This window comes from Leuciscus leuciscus (genome assembly GCF_965113295.1).
Source record: "Leuciscus leuciscus genome assembly, chromosome: 21".
NCBI lineage: Eukaryota > Metazoa > Chordata > Actinopteri > Cypriniformes > Leuciscidae > Leuciscus > Leuciscus leuciscus.
This window is the reverse complement of record NC_138745.1, coordinates 35,725,277-35,751,452: the sequence shown is the minus strand read 5'-3', so window position 1 is coordinate 35,751,452 and position 26,176 is coordinate 35,725,277. Positions and strand designations below refer to the sequence as shown.

Here is a 26,176-nt window from a genome sequence, read left to right as displayed (position 1 = left end):
CTTTTTGGTATTGAATGAACAATACATTTAATCAACATTTCTTGTTCGGTTCATTCACTCAAAAAATAAATAAATAAATAAATAACACTATTTTAAGGTGCCCTTGTTAGAGTAATTATACATGTACTTATTATAGGGTTAGGCTTTGGTTGAGGGTTAGTTGCATGTAATTATGTATAATTTACTGTTATTACTACAGTAAGTATATATGTAACAAGGACACTAAAATCAGAAAATTGTAAAGTATTTTAACATTATGCCAATTGTTGTTGTTTTGGTTTTAAGCCGTTTAATGCTTATTTTTGATGAAATTAGAATAAAAATTATAATAACGGAGGAAAAAAAGTGTGTTGTGTCAGTATGTGTGTATATATATATAATATACTGACACAACACATTTTTTTTCCTCCGTTATTATAATTTTTTATATATATTACTAGTATAAATTACTACATTGTTAGCGAACGGCATGATCTGTAAATGTGCATCGCTGAAATACAGCCGATCTATCACTGGTAACGCAGACACAAGCCTTTTCTGTAAAGCTGCTTTGAAACGATATGTATTGTGAAGTGCTATACAAATAAATGTGAATTGAATGAACCACATACGTTTAATCAACATTTCTCACATCTTGGATGGAGCTTGTCACAGTTTACATGTATGCATTAGGTGGGTGCTTCTATCCAAAGTGATTTACATCGCATTCAAGAAACACAAGCATCGAATCAGGCACACGATCACTGGGAGATGAACCCGTGACCTCAGCGCTGATGAAAAGAGAATAATTGATTAAATCAAAGTGTCTGTACCTTCCCAGTGCACTGCAGGTGTTGACCCGGCACAGACAGAGACGTCACAAACATAGTGACGCACCGCAGCATGAAGACCGTCCCCATCAGACTACACAACCGCCTCAACAGGATCGACCTGAAACAAATAAAAGAGGATTCTCAGGGCCGTCGGGTGACGAGACACTGTCATGATTCAAGAGAAACAAACTCATGTCTCTCAAAACACGCTTATTGTGCACAATTCCTTGGTACAGGAGAAAATGTAATGAAATATAATGATTTGTTCCAACTCTAAAATGACTTTATTTGGACCCAAAACCCCACATACTTGAAATTAAAATTATTGTATGATGCCTGACAAATTGTCTAAGACGTGAACAATCATACAGTGTACACTAGTGACGGGTCTAAACTTCGAATCAACTGAACCAATTCCTTCGCAAAATGATTCACTGATTCACGTAAAATGATTTTGAAGCGCTTGAAACGCCACATGCTGGTCAGAACAGAGTAAATGCACTGAAAACATGCCTAAAAACACCTTTATTGAAAGTGTAATATTAAATGCAATCACCAAAACATTTAAAGGGATACTTCAGGATTTAGCATTAAGCTTTGTATTAGTAGAAAACCTGTAGTATTTTCGAATTACCGGGCTTTCCTCCCTCATATCCCCCTGAGACGAGAGATTTATGTATTTTTTGTCTGGAAAAAATCCTCCGATGACGCAAAAATCGTCATTTTGCGTCATCGGAGGATTTTTTGGCCAGAGGCGAGAGACTCCAGCCAGTAGGAGGAGCTGTCCCGCATGTGTTCAACCCGCCCATAGAGGGATCTCACTCACAGAATGTACACATAGTGTCAGCCATCTTTCTTTGGAAGCTAAGCTAACAGGCTCTTGTTCTGTGGAGAAAGCTGAGTATTAGGAGAAAGCTGAGTAGTAGGAGAAAGCTGAGTAGTAGGGGTTACCATCCTCTTCTTCCCGGACATGTCCGGCCGTCGAGATCGTCCAAAATGTCCGGGATTCAGCTTTTGCTTTCTGCAGTCGCCATTCATTGTTTACATGCACACCTTTTGTTTCAATCTAACTGAATTCATTCTGATCGGTGAATCTGAATGTAGTGTTTACATGAACGCTAAACAAGTGATCGGTTGATGTGCGTTTTAACATTGCTAAGAAAATTCCGCTCCTCCGTGAGAGATACGAGACCGGCGCGTCTCACAGGTGTCACTCATCAGTAATCACGCCACCGGCCTCGCGCCGTTCTCCCGCGCCCCTCAGCCTCGTCCTGCTCGCCGTTCTCCCGCGCCCCTCAGCCTCGTCCTGCTCGCCGTTCTCCCGCGGCCCTCAGCCTCGTCCTGCTCGCCGTTCTCCCGCGCCCCTCAGCCTCGTCCTGCTCGCCGTTCTCCCGCGCCCCTCAGCCTCGTCCTGCTCGCCACAGTAAACATGATGAATGGCGACTGTAGAACGCTAAAGCCGATTCCCGGACATTTTGGGCGATCTCGAAATCCCGGGCAAACTCGTCAGAGTCTCACTAGTAGCCTAGCCTTGTTGTTTTCAACTGCGCTCTCTTACCGGTAGGCGTGGCTTGGGAGTGGCCTCCAAGGGCAGTGAAGCAAGTGCATTCTGGGAGTTGTTGTCTTTCATCCACATAAGCAAAAAATACATTTTCTGGCTTTTCTCAGTCAAGAAAGCTTGTGTGTTACCTGTGTTTATGAAGCAGCAGAACTAGCAGCCACATCGAGCAAAGGATCACGCCACAGGCCTCAGCCATCGCAAAAGCCCAGGGGATTCTGGGTACACTGTAGGGAGAAGAGAACCAGGCGAGAAGTCAAAAAGAGAAAACACAAATCCTCTTCCAAACAGAAGCTATTTTGTGTTGTCATGCCGTTCATCTTCAGCTGTGTCCTCTAACCATCATGATCATCAACAGGAAACCACAAACCTCAGTGTCTAACGGCTACAACTCAAAATAAGAGCTGTTACGTTTATTTTTGCTGCCACAAACCCTCAATCATCATCATGTTAGAGGGCATTAGAGCAGGTCACAACTCAACAACTGAGATCTGGCATCTTGATATTGCCTAGTCTCAACCAGGGTTTGAAATTAACACCCGCCAACATGTAACGCTGTCAAATCACCAGCCAATTTGGCGTGTTAACATGTTTACTCACTTTGCTGGGGAAGTTCGTGTAAGCCAAATATGCTCGGATTTAGCACAAATACTCAACTCGTGAGTCATCATGATGTATTAAATACAGCGTATTGCCCAGAATCTGCTCATATCTGGCTAACTTGAACACACACGTCACTACGCATCATATAACGGCGCGCTTGTTCACTAGTATTGAAGCAATAGTGAAGATTAAAAAGCATTTGGTTAACAGGAAAGACATTGCTATTTTCCAACATCCTACATGTTCTTTGTATTGTATTGATCGGTCCACCGAAAACACTTTTTTTTTTATTTATTTTTTTTTATTTACAAAAAGATGAGTATTGCTGGATGACATGATTTTGATTGAATAAGAAATGAATGTATGAAATCCAAATTTTAATATAAGATGTGACGTAGATAATCTGGTTAATTTCTTCCTCTTTTTTTTTGGCTAGTAGAAGTTCTTTTATTTATTTTTATTTTTTTCTTATTTTTTTTTATTGCAGAACTTAAACATAATTACAAGCTCAGGGAAGTGAAGCAAGGTTGTATCTCTTACAATGAACAAACAATGATACGAAAAAGAATAAATAAATAAATAAATAAATAAAGTAAGTTAAAGGGACATTGTGTAGGAATTTCTCCCATCTAGTGGTGAAATTGTATTTTGCATTCAAACGAATAATGCTCTCCAGCGCCTCACTTTTTCAAATGCGCGTTGCATCTACGGTAGCCGTTATGTACCTAAAAGCTATGACAGGATGTCTTATAATAGCACTTCGAGTTTTTCTTCGGGTGAACATGTTTGTTATTTAAAACAAACTGAAACTTGAAACAACGAAAAAAAGAATGTTACAGTATGAACTACTGACTGTCAAAAACATTAACTATGGTAATTAGTAGTAATGCCTTCTTCACTCGTTATATTTTTTGAAGTATGTGCATTGTTAGATATCATCATCATCAGAGCCTTCTCTAACATTACTTTACTCAATAGCTGCTATTCATCAAAGAGCCTGTTTAACTTTTAACTATAAATGTTCGACTGTCTATATAATAAAGTACACAACCAAGCAATGAAAAAAAAGCTTGTAATTAAGACTGTAACATTGACTTACCTGTCGAGAAGAAAGCAGGCAACTTCAGGGTCTCTTTTGAAAGCTTTCTCCTGCATTAGCTATCCTGACAGTAACCCTTGTTTTTGTAATCTCCGGTCACGTTTCCTTTTACGATCTATTTTGGACTTTTTCGACGACGAGGACTCCTTATCCTGTGACTCATGTATGTATGAATGAACGGTGTATAAATAACCGTGCAGTGCAGCCTTTTAAACTTGCCGGTGCAGTGACAAGCGCCTCTCACTGCTCTGCTCCTCCGCTTCTGCTGGCTTCAGTCACGTGACGCTGGCTCTAAACGAAACGCGTTGTAGAAACGCGTTGGCCTAGTACTTTTTGTCCCTCTCTGCTATTATAGTTTTTCAAGATGGCGGAACTACATGGAAGCCTCCGTGGACTTACCCGTCCCATGTATATAAAGATAATAAATTCTTCGTTTACGAGGATTAGTCTGAACATTGGCATAGGTATTTGTACACCATTGAGGGCATATTTATGAATAAAAATATAGATTTTAGATAATAAAATACCTAAAAAGCTACACATTGTCCCTTTAAGTAAGTAAGTAAGTAAGTAAGTAAGTAAGTAAGTAAATAAATAAATACATTTAAAAAAAATATATCCTGGATTTGCATACAGAACATTATGTTATTATACATACAAAAAAGAAAAGAAAAGAATAACAACAAGGTTAAGTCTTATCTTTGAATAAATAATCATAATGCATCAAAAATTGGGCACTTTTTTTGTTATTTATAAGTCTAAGGGATGAAATAAAAGAATTAAGGTCAGCAAGAAAAAGAGGGAAGCTCAAAGGAGACTTGGCTAGTAGAAGTTCTGAATGGCCGGTAACTTAAAAATTGAGTAATCAAATTGGCCAGTGGGTGAAAAAGTTAATCTCAAACCCTCATTTGGGAGTCACACTCGTTCTCTTCCCGGTCAAAAGTGACCGAAGAGCATCAGAGGGTTAAAAGGTGATTTAGATGAACACGGTTCTCTGATGACTGTTCATGGTCATTTATGAAACGTCGTGCCTTATGACGACCCTTAGCTGTTTTAAATTCACGGCTTTTTGGGGGGTTATTGCTTTAATGACATGCAGATAATGTTAATTTTACATTTGTATGATTTAATTAGCTTTTCATCAACTCACAAACTACTTTAAATATAGTTAAAGTAGCTTCTAAAGCAGAATTTTCCCAGAAGCATCGTGAGCCTCGGCTGATCATAGAGAATAGTAAAGCCAACTTTGGGAAACGCAGCTCTGAAACGTATACATGTTACAAATATGCATATATATACACAAATAAAAATTACGTCCATCTGATGCACATTGTTGCACACACACAAAAAAAGGAAAATGCTGGCTTAAAATCAATAACTGCAATGTGATTGGCTGGCTTTATACAACTTTTGCAACTTTAAAATTCGTTAAATTATCCAGAGGAAAAAAAAATCTGTCACGGTTTCCAAAAAAATATTAAGCAGTTTTCAACATTGATAATAATGTTTCTTGAGCATCAAATAATGATATTATACTGATTTCTGAAGGATCATGTGACACTGAAGACTGGAGTAATGATGCTGAAAATGCAGCTTTGATCACAGGAATAAATTACACTTTACTATATTTTAAAATAGAAAACCATTATTTTAAATAGTAATATTATTTCACAATATCACAGTTTTTACTGTATTTTTGATCAAATAAATGCAGCCTTGGTGAGCAGAAGAGACCGACCCCTTATCGACCCCAGACGTGATGGCAGGAGTTCCTGTGTTAAACAATGTGTTTGTCACCATAGACACAAGTCTGTTTAATGACTAATAACTGATTAAAACTGTGTCATTAACCCCACAGGCGTCACATCAGCACACACGCACCTGTCCAGGAAGATGTCGGGTAGCGGCGGGTACATTCTCATGTCCGGCACTCGCTCGTGGACGATCACCATGACAAACGAGGTGAAGCCGAAGACAAAGACCACGTAGACGGAGCTGAGGATGGTCTTCCAGTACTCCGGGTCCAGTCTCCGCGGCTGCTGCTTGTATTTGCCGTTGTTGTACTGGTGATACTGGTCGCCGTTCAATGCGTCCAGAACGGCATCGCAGTCCCGCACAGATTCACCGTTACACAACCAGTCCACTCCACCTGAACAACACCAAATACACAGACTATACCTGTTTCAGACTTCACCTGGCAGATTTAAAATGGTAAATAGTAAACACGATATTTAAATATCAGAAACACGCCCATTTTTATGCTAATTTTGGTTACATTTTTATGCATGCTGTCTAACGCTAACAAATCAGACCTCAGAAAGCGCCGCAAATTCCACATTAACCAATCAGAGAAAAACATAAATAATTATATTTTTTAAAGTCAGGGCGATTATCATTTTCATGATTGATCATCGCTGTCACGAACGAGTACTCGATCTCTCTTGCCCATCCCGGTTTCCGACGTCACAAACTACCTCGTAACCAATCAGGTCGACGTGTGATCGTCAACCAGTGGATCTCTGAGCTGAGTGAGTGAGTGGAGGTGGGGCTCATTTGCATATTCATAGAACCACGCATACTAAATGAGGCAAGGGTGTCAAGTTACATTTTAAGGCAGGAAGAATTTTCTTCCCAAGGAAAAAAACGCTTAAATATGTAATTTTTTTATGAGTTTAAGGGATAAAACGATTGACTACAGGGGGACTTTAAATTATTGTGCTTAGAGCTAGCCTGGGAAAACCCAGACAACTTCCGGCAAATTTAGATTTGCTCTGCAAGTAGTCTGGCAAAGAGCTCATTCAAGCCCATTTCTAATCCCTCGAAATCGTGGCACCAATCAGAAACGTTGAGGCGGGCTTTACACGATGACGATCTCTCTGATTGGTTTTAGGTCTATCCAATTGTGCCCAGAGGCATTTGAGCGACGTCCGTTGGTGCGCAGCAACTTTTAAATGCATTATTATATTCAAATTGCAAACACATGAGGCCAGTCTCCATGAAAGACCCACTGGCAGATGAACGTGCTGCTACATTTCTCTCCGAAACGGTAGGAAATTAAATTAGATTTAATAGAGGATTTTAACTGTGACGAGATGATTGACAGGGCAGTTTACGTGACAGGACGCACGCGACAGATCCGTCCGATAAAGATGACGAAGTAGTATGTCCCAAAGCTTGCCTACTTTTTTGCTACACATTTAAAAGTAAATACCTTTTCTTCACAAAAAGAGTACATACTTTTATGGCGTAGTGTAACTTAGGGACGCAGCATACGGCTTTACACGATGATGATCTCTGATTGGTTTTAGGTCTATCCAATTGTGCCCAGAGGCATTTGAGCGACGTCCGTTGGTGACGCCCCTTTGGAAATGAGTTATTAATGAAGCTTTGCCAGACCATAACTCAGTTACTTCTGAGAATGGTCTGGTTTTAACCAGGCTAGCTTAGGGCTGCACAATATATCAAAATTATTGAAATATCGCAAATGTATATATCGTGATATGCATATCGCAACGGCTTGCAATAACGGGTCTTGAACAAAAGACAAAGAGAAAATCACTCGCTGCTCTCGGCTGAATAACTTTTGTAGCTTTAATAAGAATCAGGATATATTTAATTCATATGGTGAAAACTAAGCAGTGTTTATTTTTACATTTGATTATTCAGTTTCTGTTGTTAATAACCCTAATGTAGGATAACCTGAACCACTGAACCCCACTGATGTTAAAATAACACTTCTTACGCTACAGTAAAACACTGCTGTTCACTTTCAGAAGTTTAGGGATGTTTTCTCGTCACAAAAAGAATGTGAAACACACATGTAGGTTATATAATCTTAAAGATAACTTGAGTTTATTTTACACACTTTAAGCATTATCATATCGAGTTATCGCATATCGCAATGTTCTTCAATATCGTGCAGCCCTTGTGCTGTACTTTAGCTGTGTGTGTAGTAAAGCTCACCTCTAATGTAAACGCCTCAGCATTACTCTGCCTGAACAACATCAGAACTACAAAAAAACACACACAAATAGCTCAAATCTAGAGAGGATCATAATCCGAAGCAGCACCTGCACTGTTCTGAGGCGAGTGTCCGTCGTACGACAGGCCGAGCTCCTCCAACACGTCGGGGTTCTGCTTCTGAAGCTTCCTGAGAGAAACCATCAGCCGTTTGATGTCTCCCAGGACCTTGAGTTCCAGCGGAGGAGAGCGCAGGTCGTACTCGCTCAGGCTCATCAGGCTGGTCCCGTCCAGCCGGTGTTTGTTGCACAGCAGGTCCACGTAATCGCAGAAACCCTCTTCACGCAGCCAGCGGCCCACGTGCTTCGGCGTCCAGTGCCGGACGCTGACCTGCCCACCGTTACCGGCCATCTCTCGCTCGCGCATTCTCAGCGACACTGGACAGAACACAGAAACAACCGTTTTTAAAGACATGTCAGCAACAAGGTGAATAATGAAAGCCAATAACAAACACATATGTGACCCTGGAACAATTTTTTTTTAAATTGAGATTTATCTGAAAGCTGAATAAATAAGCTGTCCATTGATGTATGGTTTGTTAAGATAGGACAATATTTGGCAGAGATACAACTATTGAAAATCTGGAATCTGAGGATGCAAAAAAATCGCCACTAAAGTTGTTCATTTATATTCATGATTGTGCAGCATCCACTCACACAAATATATATTTTATACATTTATGGTAGGAAACCTTCATGGAACATGATCTTTCCTTAATATCCAAATGACTTTTGGCATAAAAGAAAAATCGATAATTTTGACCCATACAACGTAGTGTTGGCTATTGCCTCAGATATACCCGTGCGACTCGAGACTGGTTTTGTCACATTTGAAGGCAGTGGGACAATGAACTATTTTTCATCTTTGCTCCACCTGCTTCTTTGTGGAGTTGCACATCACATCCAGATGTAAACTAGCACATATATAGACGTGCTAAAGATGTAAACCAGCACATATGTCGATACTCTGGTAAAACACATTCACAGCACAGAGAACTGGATCCCAGCTGTGCCTCTTGGCTTGAGCTGTGAGTGTCTGGCCTGTAACCAGCGTGTTCATCAAGCTTCAGTCTGAGTAAGCAGTCTATGCTTGTCCAGAGACGACTGGACGTGAAAAACTGCCTCTTAAAGCACAAGTTAAGAATCAAATCAAATCACAAAATGCAGCTAAATCGCAGTTGCTGGAGTCCAAGGAACTGTGTGGCGAAATCAATGAAAATTGCCAAATATGAAAGAACAGATTCCACTGATGATGTGCATATAGTTGTTCTGATAATAGATTGCAACACACTTCTTGAACTATGAGTTATTGCCCCTGCTAGCACTGAAAACTGATTTCATTTAGCAAGATTTCTTCATGTTCCTGCTGTTTATTAGCGACGGGAAGATCGGATCATTTACTGGCTCGATTGCTGAAACTTTTCCGGCTAAAAAACAAAACTTTATTCAAGTCATTTCATTCATTTTGTTTGTTGTGAACACGTACGCAATCTCTGATCATATTCCTAATTAGGACAGCGTTATATAATGCAGCCTGAGATCAGTTATGAGAAACATAAATGATTAGTTATATAAAGACTTTGCATTCACAATTTATAGGTCAATTACTCAGTATTGAAAAAGAAAAAGATGCATTTGCTTAAAACTAAAGCTTAATTTCAGCACTTTTAAAAGCAGTGACTCTCAACCATGGGGTGATTATAAAACTAAAACGTAAAATAATTTAAAATAAGACAAAACAAGCATTAAAATACGTTTGTTTTTGTTTTTTTCACCCACTCAATTTTTTTTTTTACCTGGAATGAATACAATTAATTAATAAAAAATATATTTTTTTAAAATAATAATAAAAAATATTTTTTATAATAATAATAATAATAATAAAAGGATTTGTTTGTAGTTAAGCCAAGATCTAACATTTTTATCAGGTAGAAAATTGTGAGTAAAAAAACAAATGAATAGAAAAGGCTTGCAAAATCTTTTGCAAAAAAAAAAAAAAAAAAAATCCGGCTCTGAAAACTTTTGGAATCATATGAAACATAACGTACAGAAACTAGAAGTGTCGGGTCTTCAGATATTGCAGTGGACAACAGCAGTGAAGAAGGTCAAGAACCACTGGCCTAGAAGTAAGGTTTAAAAACATCTCGTTCTGTTCCCGAATCTCGCTTCATTAGCTCTCAGAAACCACTTCACGTGTCCGTCTTTTCCCTCTGGACGACTGTGTTAACTCTCCTCCGAAGCAACAGATCCTTAATGCTCAGAAACACACCCAGACTTACACTTTACACCCATTAACCGCTGCATTTAACACTCCACAGGAAGAGAAACATGCTCTTTATGCTCAAGAGTCTCACTCGCAGAGACATGCGTGCCGGCGTCAGGCTAACATGTGAAGAAACATCCTCTTTTCCTGCTAAACCAGCAACAGATCTCCCTGACACATCAGTAAAACACAGCAGACCGCTGGTCTAACAGCACCACACTTTAGTCTTATGACCGTGATACTGTGACTTTACTAGTCCTTTTCTCACGCAAAAGAAGCTGAAAGACAGAAGTGAACAAGCAACTCAGTGACGAGATGAACAGATGATCACGTGCATGTCGGCATCACGCTTTACTTTGGATAATCTAAACAAATAAGCAAGTAAATACTAAACAAAAGACCAGAAGATGACCAGATAAAGCTGCACTATTGCTGGTGTTATTTTATCAATCAAGTTCATTTTGTTCTGCATGAACAGCTGAGGTTGCTGATAATGAACAATTCTTTCTTAAATGCCACCAGAAAAAAAATGATGTACTATTTATACTGGAGAGGAACTTGGAAAAGTGCCATAAAAGTAATTCATTTAATTTGTGTTCATGTGGTTTCAGAAGATTTGTATAAAGTGCACAAGTCATTTGAGCTGCTTTTGTTTTTTTTTTAACATATTTTTTCTTAGCAATAGTGCTTAAAATACCTTGCAACCAATCAGATCAACGTGTGATCGTCAACGAGTGGATCTCTGAGGTGCTGTGAGTGAGTGGAGGCGGGGCTCATTTGCATATTCATAGATCTGCGTATACTAAATGAGGCAAGGGTGTCGAGTTATATCTTCATGCCCTAAATAGCTTGAATGCATGTCATTTTGGTGATCAAAGATGAGTTTTAAGGGATAAAAGTATCGACCACAGGGGGCCTTTAAAGTTCTCCTAATGTAAATGCCTCCTAAAAACACGACTTATCGACATAGAAAAAAATAGTCTAATTATAAAACATAAACACCCTTGCATTTAGAACTGATTAATCAACTACTCATCCAAGGAAAATTAGTTAAAAAAAATTAAATATGTATTTTTCCACATCGACTATTCCTTCAAAAGCATCACAGTGGCCACGCCCAACAAAGTCAATCCAACAGATAGCCACACCCACATGATGACACGCCCCTATGCTAACCACGCCCCATTCACTAACCACGCCCCTCAGCAGCAGAGAGAAATAATACCGTGTTATCAGAAAACAAGAGTGAAGTAATATGAGTCTGTTAGTAAAGTACCTCAGGTATAATGTCTCTCAGATCGTCACACTGAGGACTTTAATCAATACCTGACACAGAGAAGCTTGTTGATAAGGAAAAGGACCCGGTACCTGCCAAACGGGTACAATCCCACCCTTTGGACCTGTCAGGATGATAATAACACTGACTGTGACACAGAACCTAGTGAGCTGTCCACCTAGAACCTGTCTGCGGTACACGAGGCTCATAACATCAATCTTAAACAGCAGCAAATGACACAAATATGCAGTGCGACACTTAAAATATGCAAATGTCTTGACTAGCATTTCTTATCCCCAGCCACAAACCTATCACAGCAATAATACACTGAGAATAAAATCAAGTATAAACCTGAAAATGGGTTCATACGCCATTACAATACATCATGCCAGTATTAGGAGGATATTTCAGATGCATGTGAGTGTGTTAGCATGCTAGCGCTTAGCCTTTCGCGCTTCACTTACATTAAACATCAGATTATACACTGCGAATTGCGATTACTCTCCTAAACGTCGCTCTATCGGGACATCTGTGGTAAATCATTTCGCTGTAACCCAGCTGGAGGTGCAGTCGATCTGACATCAGTGGACGTGTGTGTCGTGAGTGTGTGTGTAAATACTGCAGATGAGGTCACTTCCGCTGGCACACACAGCGACATCTTCTGGCCAACATGTGGAATTACACCATCCTGCAGTTTTCTAATGCGCTCCTCACAACCTTTTTAGTCATCTGAACCCCTTTGAGTTTAATTAATTTGATTTAATTACCTGTATTTACTATTTATTTATTTTAAGCACCCCGTAGTTTTACTGATATGTTTGGTACATGCTAAAACTCACTGTTATGATGCCAAGGTTGCTAGGGTGTTCTGGGTGGACACTGAAGCATTGCTAAAATGGTTGCTAGGTAGAGAGTCTGTTTTAATTTTAGATTAGCAGCTGCACCTGCTCCTGTCACTTCAGATTAACTATCAGATCATATTGGACAGCAGCAGATATGACATGCACATCTTCCAGGAGAGACACAGAAGGTGTAGTCGTGCTCATATCACACACACATACACACACACACACACACACACACACACACACACACACACACACACACACACACACACACACACACACACACACACACACACACACACACACACACACACACACACACACACACACACACACACACACACACACATCCACGATGACTGAGTCTGTCTAATGGATGATGTCTGTGAAACGCCCTCCATTAGGGAACTGGAGAAAGTCCTGTTTGGAGGAAAGAGGAGTGGGAATCATGCGGATGAAGTCTGGCCCAACCTTTTCCTGGGTGATATGTGAGTCGCAGGGTTATTATAGATAAATTAAAGAAAGAAAGCCAAACCAACATTACTCGTTTTCATTTAGTCTAAATTGCCCCTGGTTTCACAGACGAGGCTTAAGCTAGTCTCAGACTAAAATGCATGTTTGAGCTGTTTTTACTGAAAGCATCTAAAAATATGTCAGTGTCACTGTTTTGTCTCAAGATTCACACAAGTAATGTTACAAGAAAATGACTAAAACTTTAACTAAAATTAAAATGAAAGATACAAAGATAAAAACCAATTTAATATATATATACACACAATTATGAATTGTTTATTTATATAGTATTTATATATATTTGCTTGTATCTCAGTTAGAATTTTTGGTCATAATAGACACGTTTTGCACATTCAAATACACATATAGTGCCCAAAAATACCATAATGCCAAAAATATAGAGAAGAATATATATTTTACATTGAACAATGTTGTGCCAGTTCCCAGCATGCATTATAGCAACTATCATTAAAACAATTATAATTGCTTTGAATTTACTGGCTACATTTATGTCACTGTTATTTAGCTGCCATGGTTCAGAGTTAATATTTGTACTGAATTAACATTTGTTGATCATCACTATGTTTGAGATGTTTGTTGTGTTGAGGAATACGTGCGAAAGAAGAGGATGCTCTCTGCATTGCTAAACAATCTTTAGTTGCCGTGACAATCATTTTTAAGTTCAAAAGACTACACCTGCTACTCATTAGATGAACAAAAGTATTTAAGTTGACTGAGCACATTTGTTGAGTTAACTTCAGTTGAATGGGATAGATTGCCTTAATGTCCCCCTGTGGTGAAATCCAAGCTTTTACTGTTTATGTGTCTATGTGGTGTTTTTAATATGCTTTAACACGAACCATGTGTAAATTCATAATTCAACACCATTGCTGAGTATTTCCTCCTTAAAACTGCAGTGAACCAAAGACAGTCTCAAACACACGCTTTGAAATCGCTGGTGTTTCTGACGTCACAAACTACCTTGTAACCAATCAGATCAACGTGTGATCGTCAACCAGTGGATCTCTGAGCTGAGTGAGTGAGTGGAGGCGGGGCTCATTTGCATATTCATAGAACCACGCATACTAAATGAGGCAAGGGTGTCAAGTTACATTCAAGATATTTTAAGGCATTAAGAAATTCTCTTCAAAGAAAAAAAAAAAAAACGTTTAAATGTAATTTTGGTGATCAAAGATGAGTTTTAAGGGATACAATGATTGACTACAGGGGGACTTTAAGTTAACTTTTTTTTTTTTTACAGTGCATAGTTAGAAGAGGAGAGCTCATTTTCAGAAGTATTAAGTATGAATTACCTTTAATTTACATAGAATTTACAGTGTGCCTGACAAAATTTTTGCCATAATAGTGGCAAAAACTACATAATAGTGCCATAATAGTTTTTGCCGTCATATAGTGCCCTGAAATACAGCTGATTTTGCCATAAAATGTAGAAGGTGAATCTCAAACAATAATTTCTCCTTTTCCACAATCACACACCAAATGAATGTCTCCAAGTCAGTTCAACTACTTGTTCTCTAGATGAGTTAGACTGTATGGGCATCTTGAATTTATTTGCGCAGAGATCTGCGATCCGTCTGACATCTGAACAGCTTGTGTGTGTATGATCTCCAGGTCTGTGGCCAACGACCGGTTCAGTCTGTGGAAGCTGGGCATCACTCGAGTCCTGAACGCCGCCCATGGGAAGATGCACTGCCAGGGCAGCCACCAGTTCTACGGGTCAACGGTCGAGTATTACGGAGTCGCAGCAGACGATTCGCCATCGTTCAACCTGTCGGTGTATTTTCACCCCTGCGCTGATTATATCAAGGAGGTTCTCGGTTCTCCAGGAGGTAAAATCTGCTGAGCCTCAGTTTACTTAAAGGCACACTAAAGAACTTTTTTTTTACCTTAAAGGGTTGGTATAATGCCCTTTTCACAAGATGTAAAATGTGTGTGTGAAGTTTTAGCTCAAAATACCCCACAGATATTTTTATGTAGCATGTTAAAGTTGTCACTTTTTGAGGGTGAGCAAAAACACAATTTGTGTATGTTCCTTTAAATGCAAATAAGCTGCTGCTCCCGTCACAGGGGGCGGAGCTACAACAGCTCGTGTCCTTTTACCTCACACACACACACATGCACTGAAAATTTCAAAAACGTTTAGCCTTTTATGTTCAAACCGGAGTCAGACAAAGATGGAGAGACTCAAGAAGAAGTGACAACATGTCTTCTACATGGACAGGACATTTCTGAATGGTTAGTTGATGAATTTATGTAGCTTATGTGTAGTTATCTTCTAGTTCGGGGGGCGGGGTTTATGTAAATGTTAGGGTTAGTGATGTCACTAACCCGGGAGGAAGCTCGTGTAGTCTCTACCAGCCGTTTGTTGTAGTCCTTAAAAAGCAATTTCTTTAAAAGCAAATATCTCTCTTTGCTTTGAACTTTGAGCGTTGTAACTTTGCAGATGTTGTTTATGATCAAACAGCAACATTACACACTAACTAAAGTTAGAAAAGTGAAATCATAATCAACCACCCCTTTAAAATAATGTTTCCCAAATGGTTTCAGTGGTTCATGAACTCGTAACAGGGAGAACGGCACTACTGCATTCGCTTTGCGGCCCTCTATCGGCTATAACCACACTATGCAAGTTTGCCAGATCGGGTCGCGTTTCTGTAGTTCGAATGAGACATAAGAAAACTACACATTTGACTTGCTTTACGGCAAGCGTTACAATAGTCAATATTTAGTTTTTCTTCGTTTCTGATGTCGCAATACATCATACTTTCATAAAATCATGCAACATACTCTACCTTGTCTCTGGACATCGTTCATTCCAAAGCCGGTGCTGGATAAACAGCGAGCGTGTGACGGTAGACTAAATTATTTACGACAGCTGTAATGAACAATTCCGCTTCCAACCTGTAGGGGGACCAACGAGGAAAAGTGCTTTAGTGTTCGCTTTAAAGTGGGAACACATTTGTAGTGTCGAACAACAAACGTTGAGGTACCATCGTAGTTGTTTTGTGCGTGAGTGAACGTCATGGCAATGTACAACACAAAGCACCTCACACAGGGAAACACTTAACGTAACGCGTAAATGCCATAGACAGTAAAAGAAATGGACACAGCGACCCCATTGGATTCAACGGAGACAAGTGAAGTCAATTAGAAGCTCTTCTTCCTGATGGCTGAGCGACTGCGCAGACTCAAACTGAGCTTGACGACGTAGATGTGACGTGAGCAACCCGTCTGTCTTCTAGTAGCTGTGCCAAGAGAAATCTGAATCATTCCCTTCTGAAACTTGCAGAGACGGAGAGTGTGAGTAGGAGGTGTCCATGAGCTAGGAGCAGGAGAAACTTTTGCTAAGTATTCTGATTAATTATTTTGTCATTTTGCCTCCACGTCCCCCCGATTGCCCGCGAGCTTCTCCTCCTGTCCATACGGTAATCTCTCTACTGTGCGACAGAGAGTCGCGTGGTTATGACGCAATCATTAGCCTATTTTTACAAAGATACAAGGTAATGGAGCCTTTTATACATTTTCGTGTTTCTTTAGAAATGGACAAATAGAGTCTTTAAACGCCTCAGATGTAAAGTTATTCGCTGTCAAAGTGACGCCAAAATGAATGGGAGTCAATGGAGTGCTAACAGCAGGTGATGGTCCGCTAATCAATGGTGGCGTCCAGGGAAGCTTCAGTGTTTTCTGAAACACTGCCCCCCTGGTAAATGCCCATAGCTAAGCTAACGTAAATCAAGCAAGCTAGTGTGCATAGGCCACGAAGTGTGGGCGAAATAACACATTAGCGGACCGGAGGGAATAATATGGAATTTTTTTCTAGAAAACTAAATAAACAAACTAAATTCAAGCACTTTCAAGTATCTATTATGTTAAATTTCAAAAACTTTCCAGGGCCTTGAATTTTTATTTTTTTTCAGATTCACAAACTTTCAAGGATCTTAAGGACCCGTGGGAACCCTGGATCAATGCAATCATGTCTTTTTTGCTGTGCTGATTTTTATAAAGTACACAGTTCTCTGGTCTTCTTCTGCAGAGCGTGTTTTGGTTCACTGTGCGGTGGGAGTGAGTCGCTCGGCCTCTCTGGTTCTGGCTTATCTCATGATCCACCAGAGGCTTTCTCTACTGGACGCCATTAACACAGTCAAACAGCGGCGCTGGATCTTCCCGAACCGAGGCTTTCTCAAGCAGCTGCGGGCCCTTGATGCGAGTCTGCGCTGTATGAAGTGACGCCGGTGTGGTGAACAGATGAGTCCGACTGAAGAGATGAGTCCGAGCTTAGGACCTGAAGAGATGAGTCCGAGGTCGAGCTTAGGACCCGAGCAATCCGATTGGTTCAAAGCACGTTTTATGGGTAATCGCTTTAGTGCCTGGTTACAAATCATACAAAATCACTTCATTCTAGTAGACGTTTGTACTACGTTATAACGAGTCATTAATGTATTTTAACTTATATGTTTCATATACTAGTTTTTAACCGAAGCTATAGATTGTGAAATTAAACATTTCACGTTGTTAGTGTGTTTTTTTAATTATAAATAAACAATATATCTGTTGAAACTCTTAAAACTACATTTCGTGACACAATAACAGTAGTATTTGTTAAATTTCGCGGTCTTTCTCCTCTGCTATTGATACAACTTGAGATTTTAAATATTAATACGACTTTAAATGCACGCGAGGGAAATATTATCAACTCTCAGCAACTCTTAAACCAGGCAAGAATTACAAAAATTAAGTATATTCTATATTAGTAAGTTTGTAGAAATTAATGCATAAATATCAACGTTAAACCTACTCAACTTTCTGATTGCTGGTGTTCCCATCATGCATTGGGGCATGAATATTTAATAAGATTGTTTAACACTGTTTTATCATTGCTTTGGTTGTTAGGTAACTTGCTGTTTTGTGACATCTGGAGTTTATTTTCTGCTTAAAATGACATTCACACTCAAAAATGATCTGACGGATGTTAGTATTATTGTGTAGCAAGAATTCACATCTCTGTGTTCGGGTGGGCACCACATTATTTCTATTGTGTAGATATTTTGTCTACACTAGATATGTTATTTACTTGGATGTCTAATGTAAGTAAAGCATACACTGTAAAAGCATGTCTTTATCCAGTGTTATATTGTCAGAGTAAAATGTGCTTGAAACAGCGTGTTGCTAAGTAGAAATTACTCAACAAACTTCTTTTGTTAATTTTACTTAAGTTGATTTTAACCTAAAAAATCTGCATGTAAAAACGTGCAAAAGAAAAGTAAATTTGACATTGTTTTTTTGTTTTTTTTTGTGAGTTTTTAGAAGTAAAATCTAATGAATTACTTTAGAATTTACAGTGAAATTAGATCTTCAATTGTTTAGTTGTAATTTAGATGATTAAGTGATTTATTTTATATTTTAAAATACATGTATTTTTAGTGTACAATATTTTTGAAAGCATAAAACAATGTGAAAAACAATTATAGTTTAATTTAACAATTTAAATTATAATTATTTTGTGTTTAGTTTTGCATTTTGGGGTGTATTTTGTTATATTTGCCCACAGCTGTCAGTTTTATTTATTTAATTCCATTTTTTATTTATAAATTTTTTACCTGGCAAATCAGAATTGCATAATTGATAATAATTCAATACAAATTCTGTCATCATTCACTCAATCCTCCTGTCGATCCAAACCCGTGTGTTGGTATTTTATCCGTGGGAAACAACAGAAGTAAAGTCTATAAATATTCATGCTGCTAATTTGCATACAACAACAGTTCACAGTGTCTATTAATCTCCAAAAAGATCTTACAGTATATGATTTCCAAATTGCACCAGTTTTTAAATCTGAATGCAAATGTGGAAAAGATGTCTGACCTTTAGTGAAAGATTATCACAGAACAATGACTTTATTATAAACACTTTATGGTTCTTTAAATGCAGTTTTGAATGCATTTCTGGAGATGTGGTGGCTAAGATAACAAATAAGCATCAGATAATCAGGTAATCCTGAACACCTTTGCCTTGTTAGTCAATTAGCGGAGTGTGTGTACATGTGTGTGTACACCATGTGAGTAAGACTATCTGCACACTAAGGCACTAAATTGGGTACCAGCTGTTGTGGCGGATCAGTCAGAGAGCCTCGAGTCCGCAGCGCCGGGTCTGTATAAACACACTCTCTTCGTCTATCTGGCGGGTATTCAGGGAAGAAATGATGGCCTGTAAATATAGCAGGAAAGAGTATATGTCAGTCAAGGACCTGGAGAAAGTCTTGAACTCGTGTAAGTTAAACTTGCACCAAATCGACGAGGTCTGGCCAAACCTGTACATCGGGAATGTGTGAGTACAAGCCGCTCGACACCTCAATCTCTCGAGCCTCTAGAAATCATGTTAATACTGTTTTAAATGTGACTGTTTTATCAAGCTGACTTCACCAGACATTGAGCTACACATTGAGATGTACATTTATACAGTAGTGGTCAAAACTGATGTTTGTTTTTAATGACTCTACAAAGTTCGATTAAACTATATAAAAAAAAAATAATGCATAGAAAAAAAGAAGAAGCTGAAAGCACATATTGACTACAACATTATCAGTTGTTAATATTTTGTTCGTGTTCATAATGTATGTAACTGTATGACAGCCTGGCTAAAAAATTGTTGCACAATTTGCATTTGATCACAAATAAAACAAATCGACTCCAAGCACAAATGCGCAATATGCTTACAAAATCTTTAACGCATTTTTAATTATATTTGAATAAAGAGTGAAGATGTCAATTTTCCATCACTTTTGGCCACTACTGTATATCATTCTTCATATTTCCATGATATATACGATATCAGTCTTGAACTGAACTGTTTAGGTCAACTTTAAACTACGTTCCCAAAACATTTTGCTTCCATAAACTGATGCATTTCTGAGTGAAACATGATATTATAAATATGGTAAAATAAGGCGGGGCTTAAATTTGTCCATCAGAAGTTCATTGGATGGTGAAAAATGGCTGTTTTATACTAGAATGGAGGTGAAATATTGTTGAACTCTTCCTTACATTCTTAAAAAATAAAGATTTTTTATTAAAGCTGCAGTCCGTAACTTTTTTGGGTTAAAAATTATCCAAAATAAATTTCTGAGCAAGTGCATCACCAGCCAGTGTTCAGAACTCTCTGCTTGCCGTAGCTCGACTCAAACCGGTACGCTTGTAATAATGTTTTTAATTCCAGTGGAACTGGTGGATTTACACAGGAAATTCGACCATGTCTTTGCGTTGTTACGTCACATCTGTTCACATAGAGACACATCTGTCCACATAGAGACACATCTGTCCACATAGAGACGCATCTGTCCACATAGAGACGCATCTGTCCACATAGAGACGCATCTGTCCACATAGAGACGCATCTGTCCACATAGAGACGCATCTGTCCACATAGAGACGCATCTGTCCACATAGAGACGCATCTGTCCACATAGAGACACATCTGTCCACATAGAGACACATCTGTCCACATAAAGACACATCTGTCCACAAAGAGACACATCTGTCCACATAGAGACACATCTGTCCACATAGAGACACATCTGTCCACATAGAGACACATCTGTCCACATAGAGACACATCTGTCCACATAGAGACACATCTGTCCACATAAAGCACATCTGTCCACATAGAGACACATCTGTCCACATAGAGAAGAGTCTGGGCTAGTCGGCGATGAGTGTGAGGATGCTGGAGATTTATAGCCTTTTCTCACAGCACTGGATATAATTACATTTGATGGATCCAGAAAGGTTGAAACAACGATCACCAGCTGGAGATTCACCCGCTGTAAAACGTGAAAGAATTCGGGCTTCGGAGCGGCTACAGAACAGAAGAGACTGACACCGGCTCATGCGGAAACAAGGATCATATCGGAAGGGCATTAAATGTCACGCGATGCTGATGATGTTAACATTAACAATCTGAGAACTAGGTATAATTTGCACGGTTTGACGTGATATGACGAGCGATCGTTAGATTTAATCAGCGTGATTTACTGCAATGCTTTTTTCCCCTTAGTTGCTCAGAACAAATGTGGATGTTACTTGTTCTTTTCTTGGTCAAATTCTTGGACCAATTCTTATGTTGGTCAAACTTCCCAAAAGTATAATGTGTGATAGCGAATGCCAGGATCCACACCGGCGGCGACTAACAGATGCACATTCTCCTCAAAACATCGGATTCATCCGTGCTGTGCCGTGCCGAGACACAACCCACGTAAAGCTGATCATTCCGCGAATAACTGCAATTGCAGATTTCGAACAGAGATGGCAACAGAGAGGAGAAACAACAGACTGCAGCTTTAATATCAATGGTTACATGAAGAACCTGTAAAGGAACCGTATGCAAGATTGTGGCCAAAACTGGTACTGCAATCACTTTCAAATTACTGTAGAGCGGTGTATCCCCTCCCCCTCCCCCCTGACTCCAGGTTGCCAGATAGGCTGCCATTTTTTACCCGACACATTTGTAGCTGCAGCTGTGGTAACTAGAGCAGAGCTGGCAACCCGGATGCCGAAACACTACTGACTAGGTGGAGGGTGGAGCATCAGGCCAAAACACAACATGACAACATCAACATCAGTTGATGGCTGAAACTTCACTTTTAAATGACAATATCCTGGCCGGACTACTGTTGTCAGTGATATAAGTATTTGAAATGAACATGATTTCTTAATGTCTAGTGACATATCAGGGCCATTTTATGATTAATTGAAATACATTTCTTACATACGGTTCCTTTAACATCAATGGAACCATTTCATTCCACAAAAGGTTCTATTTTAGTGGAAAAGGGTTCTTTAGATTTTGGAAATGTTCTTCACACTACAGTAAGTAAAAAATAATGGTTCTTTGTGGAACCAAAAAAATAAAAGAAAGTAAACCAGGTCGATCTTGATGTTGATATGTGACCATACAGACTGCAGTTTTAAGCTTATGTCCCTTCCGATGATGTATGTATTATTTTGTCCCACCAGAGGAATAGCGCAGAACCGAAGCGCCCTGCAGAACCTCGGCATCACTCACATCCTGAACGCCGCTCACTCCAAGAGAGGAAGCATCGGGGACCAGAAGTATTACGGCACTAGTTTCGTGTATTGTGGCATCCCCGCTGACGACTCCACGCACTTTGATTTGGACGTTTACTTCAAACCGGCAGCAGATTTCATTCACAAAGCTCTCAACTCTCCTGATGGTAAGAAATCATTGAAGAATTCATGGTAACACTTTATTTTACAGTGTCCTTGTGACATACACTCACCTAAAGGATTATTAGGAACACCTGTTCAATTTCTCATTAATGCAATTATCTAATCAACCAATCACATGGCAGTTGCTTCAATGCATTTAGGGATGTGGTCCTGGTCAAGACAATCTCCTGAACTCCAAACTGAATGTCAGAATGGGAAAGAAAGGTGATTTAAGCAATTTTGAGCGTGGCATGGTTGTTGGTGCCAGACGGGCCGGTCTGAGTATTTCACAATCTGCTCAGTTACTGGGATTTTCATGCACAACCATTTCTAGGGTTTACAAGGAATGGTGTGAAAAGGGAAAAACATCCAGTATGCGGCAGTCCTGTGGGCGAAAATGCCTTGTTGATGCTAGAGGTCAGAGGAGAATGGGCCGACTGATTCAAGCTGATAGAAGAGCAACTTTGACTGAAATAACCACTCGTTACAACCGAGGTATGCAGCAAAGCATTTGTGAAGCCACAACACGCACAACCTTGAGGCGGATGGGCTACAACAGCAGAAGACCCCACCGGGTACCACTCATCTCCACTACAAATAGGAAAAAGAGGCTACAATTTGCACGAGCTCACCAAAATTGGACGGTTGAAGACTGGAAAAATGTTGCCTGGTCTGATGAGTCTCGATTTCTGTTGAGACATTCAGATGGTAGAGTCAGAATTTGGTGTAAACAGAATGAGAACATGGATCCATCATGCCTTGTTACCACTGTGCAGGCTGGTGGTGGTGGTGTAATGGTGTGGGGGATGTTTTCTTGGCACACTTTAGGCCCCTTAGTGCCAAATGGGCATCGTTTAAATGCCACGGCCTACCTGAGCATTGTTTCTGACCATGTCCATCCCTTTATGACCACCATGTACCCGTCCTCTGATGGCTACTTCCAGCAGGATAATGCACCATGTCACAAAGCTCGAATCATTTCAAATTGGTTTCTTGAACATGACAATGAGTTCACTGTACTAAAATGGCCCCCACAGTCACCAGATCTCAACCCAATAGAGCATCTTTGGGATGTGGTGGAACGGGAGCTTCGTACCCTGGATGTGCATCCCACAAATCTCCATCAACTGCAAGATGCTATCCTATCAATATGGGCCAACATTTCTAAAGAATGCTTTCAGCACCTTGTTGAATCAATGACACGTAGAATTAAGGCAGTTCTGAAGGCGAAAGGGAGTCAAACACAGTATTAGTATGGTGTTCCTAATAATCCTTTAGGTTAGTGTATGTTACATGCACTTACCATAGTAATAACAGTAAATGATGCATAATTACATGCAAGTAACCCTCAATCAAACCCTAATCCTTGTAGTTTAATATTGTAGTTGCTTAATATTACTCAGTACTTAAATATATAATTACACTGTAACAATAACAACTTTTTTAAGGTGGAGTAATGATGCTGAAAATTCAGCTTTGATCACAGGAATAAATTACACTTTACTATATATAACAGCTATTTTAACTTGTAATAATTTCACAATATTACTGTTTTTACTGTATTTTTGATCAAATAAATGCAGCCTTGATGATTCTTTCAAAAGCATTAAACCTCTTATCTAAGGCTCGAGGGTGTAACCTGACTGAAGGTCGTGGCGTTGGAGAATATTAATAGCAGTGAGCTCAGGACTGTCAAATGAATCATTGCAATGAATTGTGGGTGTTATTTTTACCAGCAAAGAACAGGCAAGAATGAGAGGCTGCTGTCATGTCTTCTATTAAAGGGTTAGTTCACCCAAAAATGAAAATTCTGTCAGTAATTACTCTCCCGTAAGACTTTCGTTCATCTTCGGAACACAAATTAAGATATTTTTGATTAAATCTGAGAGCTGTCTCACTCCTCCATAGGCTTCTCTGTTAGTGAAACTTGCCGGCCCAGAAAGATAGTAAAGACAATGTTTAAAATAGTCCAAGTGACTCCAGTGGCTCAACCTTAAGTTTATCAAGCGACGAGAATACTTTTTACGTCAGAACGGAGGCTCACTATTGGCCAGAATCACTCGCATCACACACATGACCAGCGTCGGCCAATAGTGAGCCTCCGTTCTGACGTAACCCAGAAGCGCTGCTGTTACACTCGTGAACTCACTCAGAGACACACAGAAGAACATGAAGAATTGAATAAAGTCGTTATTTTTGTTTGTTTTTGCGCACAAAAAGTATTCTCGTTGCTTGATAAACTTAAGGTTGAGCCACTGTAGTCACTTGGACTATTTTAACGATGTCTTTACTAACTTTTCTGGCCTGGCAGATATCGATTACCTAGAAGCCTATGGAGGAGTGAGACAGCTCTCAGATTTAATCAAAAATATCTTAATTTGTGAATGAATGAAAGTCTGACGGGTGAGTAATTATTAACAGAATTTTCATTTTTGGGTGAACTAACCCTTTAAAGTCATAAAGTCTGTATGTGATCAGATCTTATCTCTTCCTTGCAGGAAAAGTTCTGGTGCACTGCATCATGGGAATGAGCCGCTCCTCGTCGCTAGTGCTGGCGTACCTGATGCTTTATCACAACATGCCTCTGCACACGGCCTTACGCCGCATCGTCCAGAAACGAGCCATTTATCCCAACAGAAACTTCCTAGCTCTGCTCCTGGATCTGGACCTGCAGAGGAAGAGGAAACACCGGAGATGTGTCCTGCTGTGAGAAAACCACGACAGGACCGGTCACATGACGGACGTCCTAACCCGGACAGAGACGTGACGAGTGGTTTGTCTCTCTGCACTGAACGATGCTATCGACCTAATTAATATGCAATAACGACGAGCTGGAATGTGGACCAATGAGATTTGACTGTGGGTGAAGCTGATGGAAGAATCTAGTTCAAATGGACTATCGCAGCAGTCAAAAATGATATATCTATATATCTATATTGGTAACACTTTATTTTACAGTGTCCTTGTTACATGTACTTACCATAGTAATAACAGTAAATTATGCATAATTACATGCAACTAACCCTCCACCAAACCCTACCCTAACCCTATAGTAAGTACATGTAGTTGCTTAATATTACTCAGTACTGAAATATATAATTACACTGTAACAATGACACCTTAAAGTAAAGTGTAACCTCTATATTTATCTTATAAAGGCTTGAACATGCACTTTTAGAGAGAGTATAAGTGCAATACAGAGAGATAGTCGGTGAAAAGTGAAATGTTTGCGGGATTCATTTGAAGGGCCGTTTAGTAAATACACACACACTTTAAAACTCACGCTCACACAAACTCAACACACTACCTCTATGTACAGCTAACTCTGGACCATCACACACACACACACACACACACACGCACGCACGCACGCACGCACACACACACACACAACAGGACCAAAACACCACAGGATCATGCAAATGTTTAGGGGTCAGCAATTACAAAGTCAGCGGTTTTAATGTTTTAAAGTCTCTTCTGCTCAACAAGGCTGTATTTATTTGATAAAAAATACAGTAAAAACAGTAAATATTATTATTTAAATTTAAAATAACTGTTCACTTTTAATTTTTTTTTATTTTATTTTTATGTATTCCTGTGATCAAAGCTGAATGTTCAGCATCATTACTCCAGTCTTCAGTGTCACATGATCCTTCAGAAATCTCTCTATGATGATTTGATGCTCAGGAAACATTTATGATTATTATCAGTGTTGATAATGGTGGTGCTGCTGCTTTTTGTGTGGAAACTGTGAAACATTTTTATTTCAGGATTCTTTGATGAAGAGAACGTTCAAAAGAAGAGCATTTATTTGAAATAGAGTATTTTGTAACATTATAAATGTCTTTATTGTCACTTCCGAACAATTGCAATTGAATAAAAGTATTATTTTTTTCAAAATCAAACAAATCTTACCGACCTCAATCTTTTCAACAATAGTGTGCAT

General features: G+C 39.3%; 3 protein-coding genes across 3 annotated transcripts in view; 2 read left to right on the top strand and 1 right to left on the bottom strand.

Annotated features, from left to right (window-relative positions):
• LOC309484905 (sterile alpha motif domain containing 8) overlaps nt 1–10,398 on the bottom strand; it is a 28,491-nt gene extending 18,093 nt beyond the window's left edge. The window contains exons 1-5 of the mRNA XM_082151379.1: nt 10,371–10,398; nt 8,143–8,469; nt 5,954–6,221; nt 2,502–2,597; nt 813–930 (exon numbers count right to left, since the gene is read on the bottom strand). Of these exons, the coding sequence (XP_082007505.1) occupies nt 813–930; nt 2,502–2,597; nt 5,954–6,221; nt 8,143–8,469; nt 10,371–10,395 (834 nt within the window). The 5' untranslated portion in view covers nt 10,396–10,398. The remainder of the gene's footprint in view (nt 1–812; nt 931–2,501; nt 2,598–5,953; nt 6,222–8,142; nt 8,470–10,370) is intronic.
• A 2,262-nt stretch (nt 10,399–12,660) lies between these two features.
• On the top strand, nt 12,661–17,285 carry LOC309485622 (dual specificity protein phosphatase 13A-like). The gene is made up of 3 exons (XM_082152555.1): nt 12,661–12,963; nt 14,621–14,838; nt 17,043–17,285. Exons 1-3 carry the CDS (start codon nt 12,848–12,850, stop codon nt 17,234–17,236), a joined length of 528 nt encoding a protein of 175 aa, XP_082008681.1. The 5' UTR covers nt 12,661–12,847; the 3' UTR covers nt 17,237–17,285.
• Nucleotides 17,286–18,669: 1,384 nt separating this feature from the next.
• On the top strand, nt 18,670–25,760 carry LOC309485564 (dual specificity protein phosphatase 13A). Its single transcript, XM_082152485.1, has 3 exons — nt 18,670–19,333; nt 22,018–22,235; nt 24,729–25,760. Exons 1-3 carry the CDS (start codon nt 19,206–19,208, stop codon nt 24,938–24,940), a joined length of 558 nt encoding a protein of 185 aa, XP_082008611.1. The 5' UTR covers nt 18,670–19,205; the 3' UTR covers nt 24,941–25,760.
• The last annotated feature ends 416 nt before the right edge of the window (nt 25,761–26,176 follow it).